The following is a 27,083-nucleotide window of genomic DNA, read 5'->3' as shown; positions in this document are numbered from 1 at the left end:
AGAACCAGTGGTTAACGATTCAGTTGTCATTGAGTGAGCACACACTCACTGCCCACTCCATGTGGGTTTCAATGTAGGTCTTAGTCCAACTTAAGCCTGCATGCTTCACCGACTTAAGCCCAGCTTATCTAGCTTCCACCTTCGTGCACCACCAAGCCTAGTACTTAAGCATTGGGGTTTGGCCATAGCAGAATGCACTTTACAAGAATGTTTTATTATTTTTTATTAAGCAGCAACCAGCAGAGTCCAGCATTCTCCTGAAGACTATCAGAGCATACTGATTGAAACATTGAGTCATTAACCTCCAGTTCTTTTTAGAACCAACACTATTCAAAAGATATATTCACATAATGTTACTGCAAATCTCCCTTCGTGGTTCAATGGTGTTTTTTTAAAGAGAGACTTAAAGACACACCTTTATTTCTTTCCTTATACCTTATTTGTCCTCCAATGCTTTATATTGACGTAGATTAATTAGCGTACTCCTTTATTGTAAAGCGCTTAGAGAATTAAGTGTTAATTATTATATTATTAATATTTATTATAAATTAAAAACAATTGTCGCTTTGAAATACCTGAGGCGGGCTAATACTGTCGTCACTCATTACAGTGGACTCTGACACGGTCGATTCAGATGCCGGTGTAGCCACAAGACTAACCACCTCAGCTGCAGAAGGAGCCATCTCTGGTGCTGCACTGCTCACCGCAGTGATGGTATCAGCTACTTTGGGGCTAGAGGATGCTGGCGGTCTATCAACAGGTGCCATTTCTGAGGATGTTGTGACGGGTGTGGCTGTCATTGGACCGCTCTTCTTGGCCTCAGTGCATATCTTCTCAAGCTGCTCGATGAAGATCCCGGTGTATTGTGCTGGCATCAGGTCCTTCGTAAGCTGAAATCAAAACAGTATTCAAAATTGAATTATCTTCAATCGAAATAACCTTTTCATCTTTCACTAGAGCCTCCACTTAAAGAAGTCATTCACCAGTGTACTACTCAAGCATACTCGAGCACCATTTTCATGGTAATCATATTTTGGCTGGCGTAATACTTGTGATGTAAGTCCATACTCGACACTTGATTGAAAATAATCTGTACTATCTGTCTTTCAATACTCAACTGAAATTGTACTCTGATTTCGGTTTTTATAACTTATGGTCAAAACACACACTTTCCTTTCAGCTTTTTTATACGTGAGTTACCACAAGGAATAGAGGAATAAAGCTCTGAGAAAAGTCAAATTTAAGTTGTTTATGGTGTATTTGTGTTTAAAAGAAATTTATCATAACAAGCAAACACTCCAGTTTAGAAATGAGTAAAACAAAAACAGAAGTCCCACACACATTTATTGCAGGAAAATACTGTATATTGAATCGCCTTGAGAGTCACAGAGTGGCGGATATGCGCGCCATATAAGAAGCCACTATTATTATTTAGTAACGTTATTACTTAGTGTTATTCACATACCAGTCCTTCCACAATGTCATCAGGATTGTCGTTGTCCACACTGAACTGGAACTGTACCCTCTCGCCTTTATACGTCTCAAAGGAGCACTCCACGATGTAGTCCTCATCCACCGAGATGATGTTGAGCTTTGGAGGTCGTTCATGCTTCTTCTTGATACTTTTCAGCCTGGCCTTCCTCTCCTTCTCACTCTTCTCTTTCCGCTCCGCTTTCTCGTAGCCGCTGCCGCCCGTTTCGGTGCTGTTGATGAGAAAAACCAAAAACAGAATCATCAAAGATGTATTCTACAATATTTTGTTTGAAAAGGCCAAACCTAAGAGCAAGCTCGAGTATGAACATTTAGTCGACCTGTGATTGACCACCAAGCAGCATCATACATGCATAAAGACACACTTACTCAAACGACTTGTTTGAAAGTCTAGTCAGCCATTGGGAACAGCCCACGTTGCCTTCTGCATTTTCGCTGTAGTGTCACTGCTTCCCTTCTGCGCTTTATACTTGTTAGCATGGAACAGGTTATCGGGACCACATAAGAAACCTCCGTCCCGAGGCTGGTTCCAAATGGTCGACCACAGTAGTCAACCACTGGACGACCAGCCTGGGTACGAGTCAAAATGGTAACCCTAGTTAACCATGGTGCACACTCGAACTTGCTCCATTGGGGCGGAAAAAGATTACTTCAAGAAGTTGGAATTGTGTGATGGTCAGAAAAAAAATTCTAAGGGCCAGACACGTTGGTCCCTTCCCTGGTTGTCAGGAAAGGCCCTCCTTTTATCAAAAACTACATTGACGTTCATGTTGAAAATCAAATGAAAACAATTTCAACAAAAACCTTTAGTTCTTCTGATAAAACTGTATGGAATTTGGATTAATGTTATGCAACCCCCCCCCCCCCCCCCCCAAGATTCTGTCTGCCCATACGGTTAACAGTGTAAAACTTCTACTGATAGCACCCTCTTTTGAATCATCCTCCTTCAGCCCAAAGGAACTTCCCGCACGGGGGACAGAATCTCCGGGGGACAGATTGATTTCCCTAAGACACCTGTACATTAATCCAGAGGTCGTATGTTCAGGTCCTTGATTAACTTTTTCTTTGTTCAACCCCATGTACGTACTTGTCCTCTGTGTCTGTCAGAGCTAAGTTAGAGGTTGATCCACCGGGGACTGTGATAGTTGAAGCTGACATTGATGTCGTCGAGCTCCCTGTATCTCGTCTTTCGGTAGACGGGGAATCTTTGCCAATGTACTGGTTGTCAGTCTGTTAGAAACAAAGGCAAATGTTAACATTAAGTAAGATTTGATGAGGAATACAAAGGCCCTGTCACACAGGGAAATTTGTAAAGGCAACTTGGAGGCAACTAACTGCATTGCATGCAAAAAGGAACACTTCGGTTGTACAATTTTCTAGCACCATGTTTCTGTCCCAAGTAAATAAAATTCAAATAAACATGTGGATGTTTGTTCTTCTTGGAGATTGCCTGAAACTGGTTGGCAGTAAACTGCCTCAAGTGACATGGCCCTTAACCAAGTTCTGGCAAGGAGTTACACAGACGCCATAGCCTCTGTTACTCTCATGGAGCTTCTTAAGCACAAAAAGCAGCTAAGCACAATCCCAGCCAAACTACCAGGTCTTATGTACAATTTGTTACTGGTATGCTGCTCATTTTTGCTTGGCAGAAAATTGTTAAGCAATATTTCCTGCTAAAGCAGCTCTTGAGCCCTGGTCTTGACCTTGGGGACCCTTCAACAGTTTCCCATAGACTTAAAGATTTTTCCAATTGGAAGTACCCTTTGAAAAATGAAATTGGCCTTGCTCTTCTTTTTTGTCTTCTTTTTTTCTGGGGGGTATTGTATAGGGTTCTTTACTTTTCATGATTTAAACTAAAACGCAGAACAAGCAGAAGGCAGTAACAGGATATAGAGAGCAGTGACTCAAACGGAAAGACAAAATAACATGGAATGTGATATGAAAAAAACCTGCAGTCAGTGCCCCGGTCAATAACCTAAAATGTACTATAGTTGATTTAAGGTATGACATGTCCTGCCACAAAACATGCATTTTAGGAAAGGAAAAAGAAAAACACGGGCCATTGTTCACAAGGGCAATGGATACACAGCTCTCACTTGACATCGCACTGTTAAGTTGGTTATCTTTACAAGCAATGATATAATCATTTTTGTTTGAACAACTTTGGATTTATTGGTTAATACTGCATGCCTTAATAACTCCTTGCAAAATTGTTAAAAAATCGGTTTTTTTTAGCTGGTCATAAGATTTCAGCTGTGCCTTTTGTAAAGCCTTTTCCTTCTTTAGCATTCAATTTAATTGAAACAAAACCCCTTTAGTTTTGATGTTTTTTTTTTTCTCACTTCAAAACATTTTACAAACCATACGAAAACAGCAAAATATGAAAAAGAGAAGGCACTAATTTCATAATACACTTTAATGTGCTGTTTTCTTTTTTGCACATTATCAGATAACTTTTTTCTTCCGGCAGGCAGGCAGCCACATCTTGCCAGATCGGATTGACGGATATGAGCAATAGCACATTGATGTGAACGCTTGCAGGTGATAACAGAGTGCCACTACGGTGAATGTTTGTCATTCATAACACGATCGCTGCAACTGACGATTGTCACCGTCTTGACCTAATCTGTTGATTAGTTAATGAATGTAAAGGAGGAAGGCGCACCTGGCATGAACGCCTCATTTGGATTTAAATTAGATCTTTTTATCACATAATAAGGCAACTTTACACTTGACACCAAATCTATATAAACCCAATGACAAGAGAGGATCAACTGTCTTCCTAAGTCAGTCTTTGATTGGTTCCTGTCTTATGAGTTAAGCAAATCATAGCCAAACCAGGTGTGTTTTGTGTAGGGCCAGGGGTGGATTTCACAAAGAGTTAGGACTAGTCTTATCTTGAGTTAGGACAAGTTACTCGTCCTAACTTAGGACTATCCATGCAATTTGTATATCTCCTAGGACTAGTCCTAAGTTAGGGCTAGTCCTAACTCTTTGTGAAATCGACCCCTGGGCACAAAAGTTTGCTAAGCACAAACAAAACTTCCTTAGAAGAAACAGGTAACCAGCCAGCATTCCATAAACTTTACATTGTTGCGACTGCTGCCCCCTCATTTGTTTGCCTAGCAACAACCTTAGCAACAGCCATAGCCAGACACAGCTCTAGTTTATCTGACTTTCATGTTGAGTGGGTACTAAATGGATATTGATTGACATCAATGAAGTTGACCTTTGTTGCAAGGGAAGTCAGGGGTTGACTGTAATTTTTCCTGGAATTACCACATTTACAGGTCGCATATCAACAACAATGAACTTTGTATCAATTTCCCTTTAATGCACTTTCACTTTAAAAGGTTTTTATACCTTTTGTAGAATGAAGATGAATGTAATGTAATTTACCTAAGAATTTTCAGAGCAATGTTTTCGAAAGAGTCGCGTAAATACACGCTAGAATAATTTTTGTCTCCTGAGTACTTTGTGAAATTGTTTGACTCATTTCCCACAGCACCTCAGCAAGTAACACTTTAAGGAAAGCTTTCTACCCCCATTATCTTCAATCCGTGTAATTTTAATGTAAATCTGTGGATATGGTGTTTTGTGTCATACAAAATGTACCCAGAACCCTTTATAACTGTCAAAACATACATCATTGATTCAGAGTGAAGTTGGTTTAATTAAGTTGTTTGTGAGCCATTCGGTGAACACTGTTATTGTAAACAGATAAAAGATATGACTTTGTTTGACATGGAAGTTGAGGGGAAAAAACACCTTCCAGACAGGGGGGGAAAAAAACGGGTGCCCGGCGGACCCCACGAAGAGCCAGTGCATCCTATTTTTCAATTTGGTTCAAATTAGGTGTGGATCCCTGGCTTCAATTAAGTTCCTTCCCTCTTCAACAACTGGGGCACGAACGGCCCGGCGGCAGGTAACCTGGTTATTTTAACACAGTCAGACAAGAAAACACATTTTGATTTTTTCCCATCGCAAACTAATGGAATTAGTCATGGGCTTCCTTTTTTTTTTTCTTTTTTCACAGTCGCTGCAAACAAAAAAATAATATTATTGTTTGAGGGAGGGGGGAACGGTGTGCTGTGAACATCGTTGTAGTAGTAACACAGTTCTACTGCAGCGTATTTAAAGGGTCACAAAACACAATGTCCACAGTTTGGAAATAACGATGGTAGAAAGCTTCCCTTAAAATACTACTTGCTGAGGTGTTGTAGTTTTTGAGAAATGAGTAAACAAGTCACAAAAATAATTTTTTGTCTCTGAAGATGAAAATTATTTCAGCATGTAAAAGGTATTTTTGTGACATTGTGTACTAATTTCTCAAAAACTACAGCACCTCAGCTAGTAACATTTTAAGGTAAGCTTTCTACTATCATTTTCTTCAAATGGTGTAAAACTGTAAGTTTAATGTAATCTGTGGACATCGTGTTTTGTGCTAAAATAAGTACCCAAATCCTTTAAAGGCATAAGCATACTTTGGGTTTTTTGAGCTGCTCAATTGTTTTAATCCTATATAAATGTAGATATACAACAACATTAACATTTCATTTCAAAAAAGTGAATCTGGAGTGGTTATGTCCACGCAGGAATATTAATTCGAAATTGGAATAGGCAATTTGGGAAACGTTTCTCAGATTGAATTTTTTGTTTTAATCCTTTGAAGGGAGTTGTTTCCTAAAATGTTAATAGGTTTTAAGGGTCATTCATTTTTTTCGAGTAATTATCAAAAGTATTAACTCCCTTTAAACACCCAATCCAATAAACAATGTTTGATAACTTATTTTTATAGCCATAAAGTAACAACATTTCCTGGGAAGACCAACTTAGCTGTCAGAGGCCATAAATCGACCTGTTATCAGCAACCTCAGAGAACTGTATTTCTGGTTTGATTTATGATTTTAACCATGGCCTTATACAAAAATAACTGCTGAGAAGGACATGCAGGCGTGATTTGAAAGTTTTTTGGGGGAAATTGGTCTTGAGATGAAGCCTCCGGAAGACACATGATGTTATGTTCAGGCCTGTCTGTTTCGTTTCTTTGCAAATTTAACTTTTAATATATTGTATGTCTAGTCATACATAAATTCTTCTTCTTTTTCTTCACTTTTCCATCGCACATGCAAATGGGTGTACAACAATACAAAGGCGTGTATGCTTCGTTTTTCAAAGGGCAAGGGCACCAAGGCATTTTCTCCTTGGTAAAGGGCACCCTATGAGGAAATTGTAAGTTTCTACTGGAGCATTTCAGGAGCACAAAGGCAATGTCAATGACCAGGGGGCATGGAGGCAATTGCCCCTTTTTTACGGTCATCCAAAGTATGTAACATGGGGAGGGGGGCTGGATCACATACCATGTAAAACTTTACCCCTTCAAAACTACCGTATGACAGTTTGACCGGTATCCTGTTCCTTTCTGCTTAGCAGAAAAATGTTAGGCAATATTTTCTGAACTTTCTCATTCCTGTTTTTGCAGCTAAACAAACACTTTTGTTTGCTCCATGGATTTGTATGATAAGAATCTCACAAATTAAGTCTTGGTTGAGCATTCTACTTTATACGAATTTATATCTGAATACCAGGACTGACTGTGGCAATACTATGAATGCCCTTTTTGTTAATATCAAGCTAACATCCCTCCCTCAAGCATCTAACCTACTTTTGTGAACTACTTCTCAGTGTAAAAAAAAAATATTTCACTAAACTGGCGGCATGCCGATAACATAGTGAGACGGATTCTCACAGAGTCAATCTATTTCTTTGCCAGTACAGCATTGACAGCTGACGTTTTTTAATTCCTCAGGGACTTGCAATCTTCTGAACGAGGTTAATTTCACTGTTCCTTATCATATCAATGGATTTCATGATAATCATTCTGTTTCCGTGCAAATCAAGACTTGTCAAACCATTTTACGAACTTTGAAACGTTCTCTTTTGGGGAATTTATCACCGTACCACTCATTTATTGTTACAAAGAACAATTTTTTAACTCGCACGACGGACTATTAAAAAAAAGATATGACTCGCTCACCTCTTCAAAAGTTGATTTGCCAAAGGCGGAAATCTTAAAAAGTACGAACTGAAAACAAATGATTGATTTTCAAAGTCAGAAAGACGGAATTCTGCCAAAAGGCAAAAAAAATTTCACCCCTGGTTAGCACTGTATACTCAGTACTTTCCCAAGATCCGTGAACAAAATCACAGGCATATTACTCAGGTGGGATTTGATCCCATGACCCAGGCCTGGAACTTCGTCATTTTTAGGGCAAGGCCACTTTGGCCTTCGATAGGTGCAAATTTTTAAGGGCATCAAGGCCAAACAGAAAATTTGTCAAGGGCACGGAGGCCAAAGAACTTTCAAACTAGCTATATTTACAAAACAAGAAAACGGATCTTGGATTTAAAAGGTGAAAGGGGCACTACGGCCATGGGGACAAAGGGCATTGCAAACTAGGCCGTAATGTGTGGTTATTTTTAAGGGGCATCACGGCCACTTGAAGGACAACGACGGCAATGGCCGTCGTGGCTGCCGTGAAATTCCGGCCCTGATGACCTTTGCACATTTAGCAACTTGACCACCGAGATTGCCCGGTAGCTATAGAGGCACTTGGCATCCTATATTTTGGCAACGGGTACGGAAATATTCTGACGATGACTTGAGCAAGCTAGTCGAAACGTTGAGACCAATTAAGAACTCACTCTGCGGCAGTGCAGTTAATAACGATCCTATAGCTAAAGCAGTCCCCTCTGATTTTCTACCTTCCGCCCAGGTAGTAGTTTAAAAAGCAGGACAGTTCTTTTCAAAAGTCTCCCGAAAAATCCGGATTAATCTACTTTGCGGAAGTAGAAGGTATAGCCTGGCAAGTAGACATACACATGGTGTTACCGCAGACCAAATATTTACCTCCCCATGCAATGCCTCAAATCATACATTCTGCAATATTAGCAATCAACTCTCTTCTTACCTTGGGCACTTCAGCTGCGGACTGTGGCTGGCCATCTTGGACTTGAGATGTTTGCTGCTGCTGCTGCAGTTGAGCTGTCTGTTGTTGTTGTTGTTGTTGCTGTTGTTGTTGGGAAGGGGGTTGTTGTTGCTGCGGCTGTTGTTGATAACCTGCAGGGATCTGAAACTGTTGGTACTGTCCATTTGCCTGCTGCTGTAAACAATAACAAACAACTGTCAATATAAATTTGTTTAACTAAAAAAAATGAACATAATAAAACACAGGAGATTCCCAATAGAGTGGCATACCTCAGAAAGGCCATTTTCACTATATCGCTTGACGACAACTAATAAAACTCGCACCGCAGCACCACATGGGCAGTTTGGGGACTTTTAAATGGCTGAAATGAGTGTGAAAAACATTCACCAGTCTCAGAAAAAAACTTTTGCCATAAACATATAGACAAATGCGGGTTTGCTGCTTTGCAAACTACAAATGTACTTAAATTTTACACTAGACAGAAGGCCCAAGGGGTCTTCTGACTTTGAATATTAAAACATCGCTCTTTAATTAAAACTGCTAAATACATGAATCTTTCACTTCCGTCGAGTATTACCCACTTGACAAATCTTCTCTTAATGCTTGTTAAAAAAACAAACAAACTTAAAATGTTTGTGGGCACTGCAAACTTTCCCCCATGTTTCACTGTGAAAATGGCCTCTCCTGCACAAAACATAGAGGTCTCACTGTATTGCGAAGTGCTCGGTTCATAAAAGAAACGCTTGCAAACTTTCTAATGTGTATTTTACGATAAACATCTTTGACAAACTGTTTAATAACCATTAACCAAGTTTATTTTTTAGAAGAGATGTCATGCAAAGAGAATTTCAAAGGAACTTTGAGACACATGATTAAAAACCTGGATGATTGTGAATAGAAGTTAAATCAGTACAATTATTTGAAACGAGATGAAACACATGTAAGTTAAATGTGAAAAGTTACTGAGAAGGGATGTGAAACAGATCGTAATGTAAAATACACCTACAAATAATTTCTACTACAAACATGAAATGATTAAAGTACTATTCATAGAAATGATTTAAGAACTATTTCATAAAAACAAAACATCAGAGTAATGCTATTGTTAAGGTCCAATATGCAAGTCATATTTGACTGTCTGCAGATTAACATTTCTATAGACTCCATGTGTCGACACATGCTCAAAGAGCGCCCTCACTGGGGTCAAAAAGCGCCCTCACTAGGTCAAAAAAGGTAAATCATTGGTGGATAGCTGTTCTGTGTGAGTAGTGACCTCAGCGCCCCTGTAGCGTTTCGCGTTACACAACAGTAGTTGCCAAAACATAAGCACATTTTGTACATTTTGTAACCACACGAACAAAACAAACAATGGTATAATTAATGGATTAAAGTTTGGAGTTAATAAATAAAATCAGCGCATAAAAAGAAACCCTCTGTTTAAAGGCAATGGACACCTTTGGTAATTGTCAAAGACCAGTATTCCGACTTATGCATAAAATATTAAGTCTGGGACAATTTTGACTCAATTGGTCATTGAAGTTGCAGGAGTTGAAAGATTTGTGTGCTTTTAGATGCCTTATAAAAGTCTTTTATTATTTAGTAAAACAAATTACCTCTCTGCCAAAAACTTTGTTACTACAGTGGGAGCTATTTCTCACAACAACTCTCCATTGCTCATTTTCAAGTAAGTTTTTATGCTAACAATCACTTTCGACTGATCGACTGATTGCCAATAGTGTCAATTGTTTTTGCTGCCCCACCTTGGACACCTTTCACAGTTTGATGGTTTGACAGAACAAGACAAAGACGATCTATACCAACATTTACAGTACCCACCAGTGCACAAAGGCATTCCAGAGCAAGAGAGTAAAGACCTTCATGTGACCAAGCTCCAAACTACTCAAATAATTCAGAAGGAAAGCCTAAAGCACTACCAGACATGATCAATAAGGCACAGACATGCTCTCAGTCCACAAGAATGCAAAACCACAAAATTAAATTTTCCCCAGGTTGGTTTTGTTGTGCAGAGGTTATCAAGCTGTTCTCTTTAACTTAACCCCCCCCCCCACACTTGACCTTTAAATACCACATTAGTGCACCAGACAGTTTTAAAATTATACACAATGGATGAGTTCCAATAGACGCCATCTTGCATTTTGGCTCACAGGCCCATAAAACGCTTAGCTTGTTAACCAATCCTCGCTGTTTACTAGCCAATCAGGCAACGAGTTTTGTGAAATGTGCACGTGCTGCACGCCGTTCTCGCGCAAACGCATGGCTGTGTGTTCCAAATTGCATGTAAAGATGGCCAATTTAAATCATGTGGGAAATATGTATTTTGAAATAACACATGGCCAGGGCTAAGGCTACAAACTATTATTTAAGAAGTGTCTAAAGAATTATATAAGCTTGCAACAAAACCCTGAAAGTATGACATCAACTTTTAAGATCTCTCATTGATTTCCTACCACGCTTTACTAAGAAGGGTATAGTTCATAGTTCATGGATAAAAAGCCACTTGCACTACACTGTGTGCTTCTTCAACTTTACTTTTCAAATATTACCCCAACAAATTTTGAGTTGGCTTGTAAAGTTTTTTATTAAAATATATGTTAGGTGACAGTTGTTGCTACATTCCCATTGACTTACAGTGTATATTGTCTATTTGAACTAGATATTGGGGGTCAAACAAAGAACAATGGGAGACTTTCTGGGACGATAGAGGGCAGCAGACTTACCGGGTAAATCCATTGTTCTCAGAATTATGCGCATGTTCAGAACTACGTAAACAATGGAAATTTACCCGGTATGTCTGCTGCCGCCTAGCGTTGGAAAGTCTCCTATTGAGTGAAGCAGGACTTGAACATGTGACCTCCTTATTAACATGCCGTTGCTCTCATTTCACAAAGCTGATAAGCAGACAAATTTGCTTAGGAAAAAATTGAGTGGGGCACCAGTCACAACAATGTAATTTTGGCTGGTAACCAGTGTCTCTTGAGCAATGCTTTTCTGTGTTTAGCAAGTTTTTGTGCTAACAAGCTTACAGGAGCCTGGAAACTACTATGGCAGTGGGTCTGTGTTAATGGAGGACCTCCCTCAGCCATGACATGATTGATTGATTTACGACTGAGGATGTCCTACAATTATGCCCCCCCCCCCTTCTTGAACTCCTCCCCTGCCTTCATCCTCCCCACCTTTCCACCCATTCTTCCTGGAGTGATATTGCACAGAAAAACAGCACTAATGAAAAGAGTAGGACAAATAAACCCTTATTGGCAATGAAAATTAAGTTCAGGCCCCCGAAACTATACCTCATTCTTAATATTGGTCGTCCAAAGGTACATGGGTGGTGTTACTTTTTGTCCGCCAAGGGAATGTACCACGGCTCTGTGATTGTAGGAAGGGACCCCTAAATCAACTGAGGTGATGTTGCACAGAAAAACAATACTAATGCAAAGATAAGGACAAATAATCTCACATTGGATGTACATTGAGTGAAGGCCCCCTTCGAAACTATAACACATTTGAATGTAGGTCGTCAAATCAATCCCTCAGGAACACGTTTCACTCTTTCCAGCAAGGGAATGTACCATGGCCCTGTGATTGCAGTCAACTTAGGTTGATTCGTCAGCAGGAAACAGCAAGGTGAACAAACAAAAACTACATTCTCGGCCATGATTGGTCCTTGGCGAGTAGGACATAGGTCACTGTTTCAGTGACAAAGTCCGACTCTTACGACTGCCTTTTAAGGTGATCAGACCTTCGCAGCGTAGTGCGTTTTTTCTTTTTCTTTTTTTCACGATTCTTGCACGTTATGCAGTGACATGTATGTGTGGTGAATGTCTCAGAGGGGACGGCAGATGATTTTGGGAATGTGAGAATCCAGAAGATGAGTGGTACAGCAGATGCCACAGAGCGGAAGAGAAGGAGAAAAAAACTACGCACAACAGTCACAGAATGTGTGTCGGTAATCTATCTCTCAATGACTTGACAACTCCATGGTTAAAGAGTCGCTTTCGGTCTAGACAAGACTCGTTGATGAAAAAATTTCAAATCAAGACGACGATCACTGCTTCACCCAGCTAAACTAACTACTCTATGATCTACTGCCATATTTGTTATCATCTTACAATTGGATAAATCTTCAAACTAATTGAGCACTAGCACTAGTATGTTGTAAACACAGTGCTGGATTGGTGCTTGATCTTATAAATATTTTCTTTCTTTCCGCAAAATTTCTTTCCTCCACATAAAAAAACATTGAACTAAAAAAAACTGCTTGTTATATCTTAATTTGGAAAATTTTCTGAAATATGTTAATATTTTTTTAAGAATCCTCAAAGTATTTGTACTGAAGTATGTGGTGTACATTTGATAAACATGGCAATGCAATTCAGAAAATTTCTACATCAATTGTCACCATAAATTGTCAAAGTTATCCCTCCACCAAACCAAAATTGTAAAAATGCAATGCTGATAAACTTAACATTGCATAAAACTGTAATAGGTTTTTTCAAAAGAGAGAGAGAGGTATTTGGGATATTTCTGCTTTAAATCAAGAACAAACGTATTTAACAGTACTGGTATTAAATACCAATACTGGTAAATACGTTTGTAAATGCTAAAGGAATTTTTGTCTCACTGCTACGAAAAGTATTCTGTGACATTGTTTAACTATTTTCTCAAAAACTACGGCGCCTCAGCAAGTAATATTATAAGGGAAGCTTTGCACCATCTTTATCTCTAAGCAGTATAAGTTTTATGTAAGTCTGTGGACATTGTGTTTTGTGCTACAACAAATATCTAAACCCTTTAATCTCCCACATCCAGTCTTTTCATTATGCCACTGGCCAGCCAGGATGGAATGATGAAACATTCCTGTCTGACATCTTAATGAGCAACGGTCAATTTGCAACTCACACAAATCCGGACAGGAATGTTTGTGTGAACTTGCTGATTTTCCACCGCATTGAGGTTTGGGCTTTGGGCGCAGCGGAACCAGGGGGGAACGTTCAACTACTACACAATGAGTCAGAAATTTATTGTAATCCATGAGGGATTGGTGCATCGCAGTAGTGTTATGAGGTCGGTTTTTTGTCCTGCAACACTCAAAACACCAACTGAAAGGTGAGCTGTAAGCAATGCACTCTGACAATAGAGTCAATTGCCTCCATGCCCTCTGGCCATTGCCTTGGTGCCCTTGAAATGCTCCTGTAGAAATTTACAGTTGCTTTATAGGCTGACCTCGGCCATTGTTGCCTTGGTGCCCTTAAAATTCTCCAGTAGAAATTTACAATTTCCTCATGTCCTTGCCCTTTCAAAAATGAAGTATACAGGCCTGTATATGTGCAAGAGGTAACTGAAAAAATGTAGCTACATGTATGGGGAATGAGTGAACATTGATTTTACCATAGACAGGAAAGAATATAACTCAACATTAAAATCGACATCGAATAAGCCATCTGCAAGTTAGATTTTAACATTGTCTGGTACAATGACGTGCTTGATCACAAGTAACCCCTTAAATTTGAATTCATCAGACTATCTCAGACAGTTGCTTTGTCACTATGTCACATGATTAGGGGCAAGCTTTTGCGTAGTTACATGAGACAGACTATCTCAGACAGTTGCTATGTCACATGATTAGGGGCAAGCTTTTGCGTAGTTACATGAGAGATGGTGAATACCCATGCACATTCTGAATGAATGTGTTTGGCATGGAACCAAGTTTTGCTCATCTGGAGGTTGCTACACAAAAGCTTGCCCCAAACCCTGTTGACGTAGCAACTGTCTGTATAGTCTGAGGAATTCAAATGTAAGTGTTACATTGTGACTAAGCGAGTCATTGTACCAGACATTATCCAAGATCTCACATATGGTTTATTGGAGAGGGGGGAGGGGGGTAGGGGTGGTCACAACCAGGTAAAAGGACTGGAGAGAGATGTTAAGAGATTTGACAGTTGAGCCAACTGTGAATTATTGTCAATTTGATGCAATTAGCCTAGGGGGCTGAGTCACAGGAGAGGGTATCAACCTGCTCCAACTCCTTCCCCTTACACCTAGACCCCTTAAAACCAGGTCATCCTTCCATTCCCCAAAAAATATATATTTTAGAAGTGTAGTGGCCGAGCAGTTAAGAGCACCAAATTCAAACTCTGGTGTTTCTGATCAGCAGAGTGTGGGTTCAAGTCCAAGTCGTGACACTTGTTTCGTTAAGTAAGTAACTTAACTATTGCTTCGTCCTTCTGATGGGGACATAAAGCTGTTGGTCCCGTGTGTTTTGTAACAAACATAAAAGAACTTACACACTTATCGAAAAAGAAAAGGGGTTTGCCTAGGTGTTCCTAGCTGGATTGACAGCATATTGCGCCACAACACCTTGTAAACCATTACATGGTGCTTAGGATTAGGATTCATAATTCAAACATAGTCCCACATACCTTGCAGGAAATACTGAATGTTAAAGCGCCTTGAGCGTCACTGAATGACAGATATGCACATTATATAATAAGCCACTGTTATATAAAATAAAAAAATCTGCCCCCCCAAAACAGGGAGGTCATTACTGTTTAATCAATCAACGCAGCCCACCAATTAGATTCATACTTGTCTTCAGGCCTGGATTTCAAAAACAATAAACAAGGTGTGGGAATGGAATGCATCGTCAAAGGCTGTGCAGACATTGGGTTAATAATAATAATAATAATCAAAGTCTTGTATAGTGCCGGTATCCGCCAATGCAGGTACTTATGGCGCTTGATTTTCAATTCATATCTAAGCACAACAGAGTTGGAAAACCACTAAGACTTTTTAAAAGACATAATTCAAAGTAAAAAATATTGTATACAACGCCCCTTCTATATATAATACAGTCCCCAAGTACAAGTAACCACTTAAATTTTAATTCCTCAGACTATCCAGACAGTTGCTTTGTCAAATGATTAGGGGCAAGCTTTTACGTAAGTAAGAGACGGTGCTAAGGAGTGATTTTGAAACTCTGATGTAAACCTCTCAGGAGTGTTTCAAAACAGTTTACACTTATGAGACAGTCAAACAATTTCAAACAATCCTTGTGTTTTTTTCTTTCTGTGACTTGTTTTCTTTTTTCCGAACATTTTCAGTGTTCTATGAACCATGCAAGTCTTGCAAAAATGTGTAAGGCTTGCATGTATTAAACATTAAAGGACCCCTTAAGTCCCACATACATAGCTTTAAAGCGTGAAGGATATAAATTCACTACTCTAACGAGTCCAATGCTCGTCTTCGCACAAGACAGGCCAAGTCTATTAAGATCTCCAACCAGCCCACATGCATTTCAATTATCTCTTTCTTGATTTGTATTTTCATAATTGATGCACTAGATTCTGTCTTTCTTTGATACTAAAAGAACATCAACAACAAAATGTCTACTCCCTTGAGTTACCTGCGAAAGACATCAGACAAAAAAGGTGGAGTTGGGGAAGGTCCTAGCCTAATCTATGTGTCAACCCATGTAACGAGGAGCCCAAGGTAAGGCATTTCAAAAAAAATTATTACACATTGTCCTGCCCTGGCGAATAGCACCATGAATTGCAAATTTGAGTACCCCTACAATCAGCGATGGGGGCGTGAGAACCCCTAAAATATTCTTTATCATCATTGGGGGGGGGGGGGGAGACATTTCTCAATCACTTTGCAAAATTCTTTTGCTTTTTTTTCCTTTTTCTTTTCAATTTCATCTTATGACAGCCCAGACTTGGAGTGTCTGCAACACTCATTGCCGCTTGTGCCGTCAGCATAACTTAGAATAATAAGCCAGCATGACTGTGCAATATATTATTCATATAGGTCTCAATCCCAAATTATTTAGTTCACTTGCAGAATCACCTGTTGACAACATACCTATTGACCCAATAACATAGTTCCTGTTGATTTGGACTGAAAGCCACCCGTCAGACCCCACTTCTTGTTCTGACTTTGTGCATTTTTGAGACCTACTTTTCAAATGTCATTAGTCTCAATGTGTACAAACATTAAAAAGGCTGCTTTATTAAAGTGTACTTACATGTAGTCAGGCAGGATTTGGTCTTTGGACAATAAAATAAGAACACTTTATCGAGTACACACGATGTAGGTTCTGTTCAAATTTGTCTAAGCGATTTAAGCCTAAATTTTCCAAGGGCAAGACCATTTTATTATTTTTTAAGAATCAAATTTTTGCACACGAAGGAAGAATCACATGCCTGCCTGCCTATTTGATTAATAACTCGTATTAATAAATACAAACAAGTTTGAGTAATACATCAGCAAACCCCCTACACATGCCTCCCACTCCCCAGACGATCCCCTACTCCACTAATAATCATAATACTACTTGGTTCTTATACAGCGCTTTATCACACACCTAGGGGCATATCAAAGTGCTTAGTATTTTTTTTAAAGCAATGTATGTGGAGCTATGATTTTGAAGTATGAGACCTATTCCTTAAAGGTAGTAGACACTATTGATCATTAGGGTGACAAGGGTGTTTTTTCTGTTATTATATCTCGCAACTTCGACGACCAAATAAGCTCAAATTTTGTTGAGATACACCAAGTGAGAAGACTGGTCTTTGACAATTACCAAAGGTGTCCAGTGTCTTTAATAGCACCATGTAATGGATTACAAGGTGCTGTGACGCAATATGCTACCAATCAGGCCAGGCCAGGAACACTTGGGTTAACCCCTTCTCTTTAAGATAAGTGTATTGGGTTCTTTGAAATGCATTACACAACACATGAAGCAGAGCCCCAGTTACTACTAACTTGTGTAAAAATAATTTGTATTCTGAAAAGTGTAATAAAAAGTTTGAGTCCTGCATCAGTACAACACTTGCCTCCCATTCCTCAGACACCCCCCCCCCACACCTCCTCACTAAACAGAGCCCTAGTTACCACTAAACGACATCTCTCTAAAACAATGATTGAAGATGTCAATAATTGTGATCTAAGACAGGTGTCCTAGTGAGTCATCTGATGAAGGCCCTACATGTCATTGCTGCCTAAAAATGTGAGCAAACGAAACAATGGCTCTCAAAGTATACAATAATGACAAGGAATTATACTGACAAGACACTGGTGTACGGGTGAGGAAAGAATGAGAGAGAAGAAAACAGCAGACTCATTGTCCTGACAGAAGATGAGTCACGCTAATGTAGATGGTCGTCTGACATGAATGACATGGGTTTGGGGACATTAAAGTAACATTATTTGATGTCCGAGATCGATTGTGGCATGCAGAGGACTTATTGAATGACATGGGTTTTGGGACATTAAAGTGAAAGATGTCTGATGTCCGTGATCGATTTGAACATGAAAAGGACTATTGACACTGGTATGGATTGAACTCTGGTAAGTCTCTGTATAAAGAATCAGTTTCTACATGAATAATTAAAGACAAATTGACGACAGGAATGGGAGAGGTTTTTCCCCCAACGAATCATGAACAACATCTTGAGACACCTTTACGTAAAAATGAATTTAAAAATCTTGGAATCCACTGTTTGTACAATAATGGCTTGCTTTAAACGGATCTTATAAACCAAAAAATTGTATCACTGTCCACAATTACCCCAAATAAACTAGTCAGAACAACTGACTAAAAACAGCTCCGAACGATCAACTTTAAACCCCCTTAATAATTGAGTTGTAATAAAACAAATATAGTACACTCATTTGGTAAAGGTAAACACAAAGCTTACAAAAACAACATGGTACAATGTCAGGCCTGTATGCTTTGTGTTTGAAAGGGCGAGGGCACCAAGGCGTTTTCTCCTTGGTAAAGGGCACCAAACAAATGTGAGGAAATTGTAAATTTTTAGTGGAGCATTTCAAGGGCACCAAGGCAATGATCTTGGGGCATAGAGGCAATCGCCCTCGTCCCCTCCGTGTGAAGTACCAATGTGCACAACGTACCCAACATTATTAAACAATGCAGTAACATCGCTGCTGGGCGTTGCCATGGAGATTGAGAACGGAACATTTTGCCTTTTGTTTGAACATGACTCACTGTCTGTTTACGGCTCCCAAGGTTAGTCCTGGTAATGACTGTCTAGGTCTACCCAGATATTAAAACATCCTAGAGAGTGGGTTAATTCAGAGGTGAGTAATTTGGGTTAATTCTAAACACTACCACTGGACCAGCACCATTTCCTAGGCCGCACCGGAGCATGCTTTTAGAGTAATTATGTTTGTTTGCGATAATTGAGCGCAGATTCTTTTGTGCAGTACACACAATGGTTTTCATGAGCAACTTCGGTCTTCTTCCAGTTTTTTTTATGATTTTTTGTTTTTTTAAGGTTGATTAGCTGTGGTACAACTCAGCTGTGCGTAGAAATTTCCAAGCCAGAAAAATGCTTTTCTTTGTCCACATTTTAAGCCTTAATGGTATTTTGGACTTTATGAAAATAATCCTTTGTCTATTTCAGCAAAAAATAAAAATAAAAAAGGGAAATTTTATGTGGCCAAACAGGATTGTATGCTGACCATGGCGAATTGGGGTCAAAGTACTTGACTTGCGGCAGTTCAAGGTTATATGAAATAGGATATTTTCAATCAAATGCAAATTAACGTTCAGAATACTGTACAAGATCGGAAGCTAAAGCAGCTGTTTTTTGCAAGCACTTGAATGAGGAAATGTTCGTTGAAGGACCAGCTGCTTTTTTGTTCTTGTCCGAGTGTTTTTTATTTGTAACTCATAAATATTGAAGAATCTCAAGGAGAGGCATCCTCAAAACATCCTTCGATGAAAATTAGTTTGTATTTTTAATGTCACATCGTAACACTCACAAAATACAGTTTAAAGATTTAATTTATCGTATACTTTAACACAAAACAATGACTAAATCTGTTCAGATTGTTGGTTTCCGATAGTAAGCGTTTAATATTCAAAGATTTCAGAGACAGCATCCAACCGTGTATGCAATAAAGCCATAGAAAGAACGGAAAACGCGGAGTGCGACAATTTGCTTGCGATTTTGTTGTGAGACGATTTTAATAGACGTGTATACGCCATTTGTAAAATGCGCATTATACGTGACTTTTTTTCAAAACACATCTGTCAGTTATAATATTTTGCCATACAGTAGATGTCATTTACATTGACCAATAATAACACCTAGAAATGTTGCGTTGCCATTTTGGCATACACGCGTGTCACATGATGATAATTTCACCATACACGCATGTCACGATATGCTGCCTCCACAGACGACACACGGGGCGGTACCTAGTCAATGGTGCTGAGCCTAAACGGGGGGGTGTAAAACGGGGCAAGGCTGGCCCCCTAAAGAGAGTCATGGGTAAGGACAGAGACATGCCTGCCAAAGTTGTTGGTACGACTTCAGCGGCGGGCTGTACAGTCCACTGGAGGGCAGCGGCAGGCTCTGCGGAGGTGGATAGCTATTAATTCTACGGACAACCTGCGAAGGACACAAAGTCTGAGGATATATATTTTGGGGGGAAGTTACACACATGTGAAAAATGCAAAATCCAGGAAAGAGAATAGCAACAAATATTTAGATTAAAATATTTCGGTTTATATATATTAACTATTTTCCCTCAATCCTCTATGTTATATTTTAGTGACGTTATATCTTGAGAAGAGGAGTATGAAATAAATGTTTGATTTGAATTTGAATTCAATTGCTGGTGATAATAACAAATTTGAAGTCATCAATCCACAACATGTGAGCTGTTGGTACGTTATTTGACAGCCTACATTGTTTAGAGAGAACACAATCCAGACATGCAACTTTCTAATTGCATGCTGGAATATCAAAGCAGTGAATGTCATTTGTACAATGTAAACAGCATCACACTTTTTGTAAAGTGGATGTCAGGGCGGGCGGCTGAAAACTTCACGCCCTTCTTTGCTTTAAAAGGACAACATTGAGTGTGTTGACCGTAAAGAGTAAGGAATTTTATGTATATGGCCTCAAGAAAAGACAACAAACATGAGGCATTATGGTGACCTATTTCATGGCTGAGTATAACAGTGTATCCATACTATGGAAGTTTTTTTTTAAGAGCCCATCCTACATACCTTTGTATTCAAATAACCATTGTCACTTGCATACCATACTAATAGGCATTCATGCGTTAAATATTAAGCAGTGAAAATTTCCCTCGTATAGCAGAGCAAAATGTTACACAAAATGTTTAAATTGCTCCTCAGAAATTAGGATTTGCAACTCAATAGTGTGCTGAACAAAATCACTGCCTGTTAAGCTATTTAGACAACTCACAATATATAAATACAGTATTTGGGACATGCATGTAACCTAGACCACTGAAGCTCCAAAACCCTACGATGCACATGACCTCCAGGGTGACAGTGTACAACTCCTTCCCAGACAAGCAATCCTGTCACTTACATGTAGGTAAAAAAGTGAACCCTGAAATCTGCGAACACTGCATGAGTCACCTACCATGTCCCCGATGCGTAAATTTTTCCGCAAGAAAAACTTGTTCATGCCTTGGAGGCGTGCTGGAACACCCCCCCTTCTAATAACTTTGGACAGATAGGGGGGTACTGAGCAGATCGTCTTACATGTACGAATGCAGTGAAAACAGTTGATTCATATACTCACCTGAGCAGGGCACAAAGTCAAGCGTGATGGTTCCATGAGGAACATGGTGGAGGGGGAACCAGTACTGTTTCTTCCCACCGACCCCAGCTTCGCAGTGTGTAGTTATTTCAGCCAAAGGCCTTTTTGATTGCGAGTCCTAAGCTACACTTATTGGTCATACTATTGGGCGTTTACTGATCCTAATTAAAGCATTGCGTGATAATGGGTGATGGAAGGCTTAAAAGATATCCCTTCATTCATGCACACATGTTTATATGCATGTATCATCCAGTACACCGAGCCAAGAACTTCAAGAGAGATTCTCGTGAAAAAACAACATTATACTTTTGCTCTATATAACTCTATTTTTTTATTTTTTTTAAATTGCGTGAAGGTCTAAGTTAAAAAAATTCCTTACATTCAGCAAACTCTTTGATCCGACTGGTGTCAAAGCACCTACAAATTAAAATTCATCATTTATTCATTGTGCTCTTCATGTACCACAGAACTAAAAACAAAACACTGCGTATTTAGTGTACAAGAATCTAAAAGTAAAATCAACACAAGAGAGAAAAACATAGGAAAGAAAAGAAAGACTCACCACTACAGATCATCGTATCAGTCTATGAAATGAAGAATACTTCGTCTTATTACAAAACACAACACTAACAACAGAAAGAAAGCATGCTTACCTGGCCCTGGGGCTGTATCTGAAACTGCTGCTGTTGCTGTTGCTGCGGTGTTGGTGCTTGCTGTTGTTGCTGTGACGGCTGCTGCTGTTGATATTGAGGGGTCTGTCCGGAAGGGAACTGCTGGGGCTGCTGAAACTGCTGCTGATTGAAACTCTGTTGGGCAGGCACCTGTGCATACTGAGGAGAACAAAACGTTTTAAAAGGCATTGCAGCCGACTTTCACTTAATGCTAGGAGAAATCCTATCTCGAGTTAGGATGGGTTCAAGAGTCCTAATGTCTATGGTTATGGAACTTAATACACCTAAGTCCTAAGATTGATCCTAAGTAAGGTAGAGTTTTGTGTAATCTACATCTGGACACTTTTGGTAATTACTCAAACAATTTTTAGCATATAAAACTTATTTGGTATCGAGCAATGGGAGAGCTGTTGATAGTATAACACTGTGAGAAATAGCCCCTCTGAAGTAACAATATTTTGAGAAAGAGGCCTAAAGCTTTTCATTACGCATCTGAAAGAACACAAATTTGTGCAACAATGGTGTTTTTTCTTTCACTATTGTCTTGCAAGATTGACAATCTTTATGTGTCATGCTATGATTTCATCTATTATAAATAACACACAAACAGATCTAATTGGGTCACGTCCCTTATTTGTGACAGCAAGTTATGCCTGTCAAACATTCAACAGATGGACAAGCGCTTGCAAAAATATATGCGAAAGTCCATGGAACTTTTTACTAATCTGTTGGATCCACTGATTAGTTGGAACCAAAAATAGAACCAAATACTTAATCTCTTCAACGTTTTTCATATATGCATATCAACAAATGTATACCATGTTACGTCAAGTTAAAAGGCACAGCTGTATTAGGTATTTGTCGGGTAGCCTTCATTGTAAATTAGTACAACTATCCTGAATTTTCTCTTGGACTTTAAAAACATGCAACAGACATTGCTGAATCAAGGAGCAAAAGTCATTGCCGACAAAAAGTTCAGCTCGGTTCTTACGTGTACTTCCTGCGAATGCTTAGTGCAAACAAATTTTTCTGACGCCACAATTGGAAAACCAGCGCATACCAATTAATGCATCACCAAATTTTGCTTTGCATTCAAGTTAACTGGAAGCATGAACCAGGCTTTAGGATAAAAATTTTAGGGATAGGTGAAATGATGGTAACTGCACCTTTGGATGCCCCTGGTGCCAATTTCCACAAAGAGACAAGACTAATTGAAGTTATGACCAGTTACTAACCAGTTACCGGTCTTAGGTTACGACTAGTCCTATCTCTAAGCATTGCCTAGGAATAGTCCTAAGTTAGGAGTCAGAAGTTCCTGAGTTCTGCGAAATCGACCCCTGGAATGATAAATTACAAGGTGCTTCAAGGAACACATAGCCAGAGCAGTAGAGAAGGGGGGTCTTGATTTGTTTTTGATCTGAGTAAAACAAAATAGCTGGGTTTAGGTTTTGTTCACTGGGTAGACACGTATGGAAAAAGTCTGAATTCTGATAAATATCTGAAAGTTCTCCTCGCTGTATATCAGTTACACTTGCAGTACTGTCAGTGAATGCTGGCATTCAGGCCTGATACTTCACAGAGGCACTGAAGGCGGTTGCCGCCATGCCCTTTGCTCGTTGCCTTGGTGCCCTTGAATTGCTCTCAGTGTAAATTTACAATTTCCAAAATGCCTTGGTGCCCTTGCCTTCTCAAAAAGGACGCATACAGGCCTGAGCTTCTCACAAGGAGAATTCTCGGGTGGGTTTGTGTAGACTTGGAGGAGGCTTGGAAGGAATGACACAAATTGCAAAAATCTTTTTGTATAGTATGATTAACTTCCTGCATCATGCCATTCATTTGAGACTTGTTTGACCATATTTGGGGGCAAAATTGTAACTACCCAACTGACTATTTATTGAAGCAAACTATTATCAGCAGAAGACCAAAAAAAAGTTGTTAATCAGGTGTCAAACATTTCCACCAAATCATTGACAGTCAGGATTGATGAGTGGCGTGTGAAGCTTTGCATGGTGTGGATAATAACAAGCAATTATAAATAGTAAACTTGCGAGTACAACCACCACTCAGATTCTAATGAGCAGGGTCAGAATCTGCTGAGTAAAATCTGATCCTGCTTAGTATAAGTGATTGCGCTTAGCAACTTCATGAAATTTACCCCCTGACAAAAGAACAATTACATCTTTGTCCATGATTCATTGAGACAACAAAATCTGCCGCGAAATACTCAATGATGCAATTGCCGCACGTATGATTGGCTGCTGAATAATAAGTCACACACAGATGCACTCGGTCCTCACTCATCACACAATAATAAGCGCAGGACCTAGACAGATTATGCTTACTTCCTGCCACTAAATGACAAGTCTCAGCTCCCCCACCCCCTTCCCATGAACAATGGGCACTTGGCTAACCACCAGGGGACATTCAATGTAGACCAAGTAGAGAGCAGCACTCCCATTCAACTCCATATCCTGAGTAGCCTTACACACGACCAGCCTCCGAGTCCCCTAAACCCCTCTTGACAAGATTGGAAATTGAGACTAATCTCTGTGACATGCCCATCATTTAATTCAGACGTTTAAAAGGCAAATGTTGAAAGGGAACCATGTCAACACGGGTTCAAGGGTGAACGCAAACGAGTAAACACACTGCTAAATTGGCTAAATCCGTTCAGCGTTGCCATCAGGAAGTAAGGGAAATAAACCCATACTCAATATAGGACCAGAGTCTCAATCCTAGGCTTAAGAGATCCTTTTGTGGTCCAACAAAAAAAAGGAGGAAGATTTTCACCTCCGGTCCAACAAATCTTCAGAATGTAACATCAATTAATAAACCCAAACTTGAGTTTGTTTCAATATATCACTTGGCTCACTAGACAACTGCTAAATGTGTCCCAAGGTCTGGACCCATGCCCAAAGAAGGAAAGAACCCTGAAATACCCATACATCAATCAACAGCCATGCTAAAAGGATCTATTTAGGGATCTCATCTATGATGGATGATTTATCCATGAACTACCTCTTCATGAACTGTTAAAAACGATCAAGGACAGCAGGAAATCTTGTATCTATTCTTAATGAAACGGATGGCAAGAGATGACCAGTAAGCAGCCTAGCTTGGATCAAGTTCACTCCTGTCCCTTTAATAAAATAGTCAAACCAGGATTTGTGTCACAGCCAATTTGTAGGGTCCAAGTATACGGGATGGTCCAATTTGTAGGGTCCAAGTATACTGGATGGTCCTTTTAGGGGGAAATACGATTTCAGATATTTTTTTTCCTTGCTGAGGATTCAGAGTATCTCAATTGGGCGAAGGAACCGATGACTAAACACATGTCAATTGCGTAAGCAACAGTGGCGTGTGACATGGAGACACATTAGTGAAGACCATAGACACTATGGGGGCTTGTGGTCTGATGAGGTCAAGGTCTCAATAGAGGTTCCTGGCATCATAAAGTACAAAATCCATCCATTAAATCGTTGCAGTCCTCGATGCTAAAATATAGGATTTGAGCTGCCTCAATCTACTGGGCATCATTTTTCAACTGTTCTTCACTTGTGACACACACACATTCACTTTGCACAAAGCATTCGTAGCAATTATGAATTGGGCTTTATTACATCAAAAAGCTTTTTTTTTTAATCATTCCTGTACTAACAAGTAAAACTTTGGTACTGTCCATTTATGCATAATGTATTAGGAAGTAAAAAGCTTCCCTAGTTTATTTTGAGTTCTGCCTTGCAAGCCGGCTCTACCAACTGAGCTAGCTAGCCCTATGTTGGCAGTCTCCCAATTTTGTCAATATCTTTGTTCATGGGTGACAGCCAGAAACCATACAACCTGTAACTGCCGTATCACACACAGGTTTACAACACGACATGGGAAGTGGCAGCAGAGGGATCACCTTAAATTACTAGATAACAGATGTTTAGAATTATCCACCGACTTGCTATAAACTGTGGCATTTCCTCATGCCATGATTTGACCATAGCACTTGCCTAGAACAGGATGGCAGTCAAGTTGTAGAACAAGCTCAATTTACACAAGTCTGGCAACAATTTATAAAAATAGGCAAAAGTAATGTCCTTCTCTACATGACAAGACATCTCCCCAGAAGAATTGATTTTCGGCTGGGGATAAGTGTGAATTGTAGGGTGTCATGGCCCAGTGGTTAAGAGCATTAGCATTGAATTCAAGATCTGGTGGTTAAGTCATCAGTGTGGGTTCAAACCCTTGTCATGGCACGCAGGTCCTTGAGCAAAATGCTTTACTATAATTGCTTCTCTGCACCCGGTAGTATAAATGGGTACCTGTGTGAGTAGAGCTTGATATTGTGTATGAAAAGCCATTAGCGCCATACAGCAGCTCTGGGCTGTATACTCCACAGGGAGCTGAGACAGATTAAAGGAATGTTATTGGCCTACAGACCAGGCCTCATGACCAGGGTACTAATGTAAAGTGCACTGAGACGTTATTGTGGAATGCGCTATATAAGAACTAGTTATTATTATTAATTGATTTAGAGTTGTTGTTTTTTTACCTGGGGTGCAACGGGATACTGTCCCTGTTGCTGTAGGAGTTGTTGCTGTTGATTTGGAGTTATTTGCTGTTGCTGCTGCTGCTGTTGTGCAGGAGGCTGCTGTTGGAATTGACCCTGCTGCCCAGAAGTGGTTGACGCGACACCTGATGCTCCCTGCTGTTGCGAGGATGGCTGAGGTGCCTGAGCCTGCTGCTGCTGTGTGGACTGCTGCTGCTGTTGCTGCTGTGAGTTTGATGATACAGGGATAGAACGAACACTCTGTGGCTTGCTTGAAGTATCCGATGGTGCCGATGAACCAAGACCACTGTCTTGTGTGGTAATGTTGGAGGAACCTTCAGCTACAAAGCAAAACATTCAAACATCTCAATGAAAAACAATGACATCTCAATGAAAAACAATGACATCTCAATGAAAAACAATGACATTTCAATGAAAAACAACTCCTTTTAAAACAGCACTGCAATCAGTTGTTTTTAAACACTTTGGAGTATCCGATGGTGCCGAGGAATCAAGACCACTGTCTTGTGTGGTAATGTTGGAGGAACCTTCAGCTACAAAGAAAAACATTCAAACATCTCAATGAAAAACAATGACATCTCAATGAAAAACAATGACATCTCAATGAAAAACAATGACATCTCAATGAAAAACAATGACATGTCAATGAAAAACAATGACATCTCAATGAAAAACAATCAGATGTCAATGAAAAACAACTCCTTTTAAAACAGCACTGCAATCAGTTGTTTTTAAACACTTTCATCCA

At 39.6% G+C, this 27,083-nt stretch overlaps 1 protein-coding gene across 2 annotated transcripts in view; it reads right to left on the bottom strand.

The window, feature by feature from the left end:
- LOC117306773 (serine/threonine-protein kinase WNK-like) overlaps window positions 1–27,083 on the bottom strand; it is a 71,428-nt gene that overhangs the window by 12,000 nt on the left and 32,345 nt on the right. The window contains exons 8-13 of one of the 2 annotated variants that reach the window (XM_033791273.1): window positions 26,318–26,655; window positions 21,760–21,936; window positions 8,463–8,654; window positions 2,579–2,721; window positions 1,466–1,703; window positions 576–890 (exon numbers count right to left, since the gene is read on the bottom strand). In XM_033791273.1, the coding sequence (XP_033647164.1) occupies window positions 576–890; window positions 1,466–1,703; window positions 2,579–2,721; window positions 8,463–8,654; window positions 21,760–21,936; window positions 26,318–26,655 (1,403 nt within the window). The remainder of the gene's footprint in view (window positions 1–575; window positions 891–1,465; window positions 1,704–2,578; window positions 2,722–8,462; window positions 8,655–21,759; window positions 21,937–26,317; window positions 26,656–27,083) is intronic. The other variant, XM_033791274.1, reaches the window with a different exon arrangement.

Source organism: Asterias rubens, chromosome 2 (assembly GCF_902459465.1).
Source record: "Asterias rubens chromosome 2, eAstRub1.3, whole genome shotgun sequence".
Taxonomy (NCBI): domain Eukaryota; kingdom Metazoa; phylum Echinodermata; class Asteroidea; order Forcipulatida; family Asteriidae; genus Asterias; species Asterias rubens.
The sequence above is the reverse complement of the archived record's forward strand: the minus strand, read 5'-3'. Positions and strand labels throughout refer to the sequence as shown.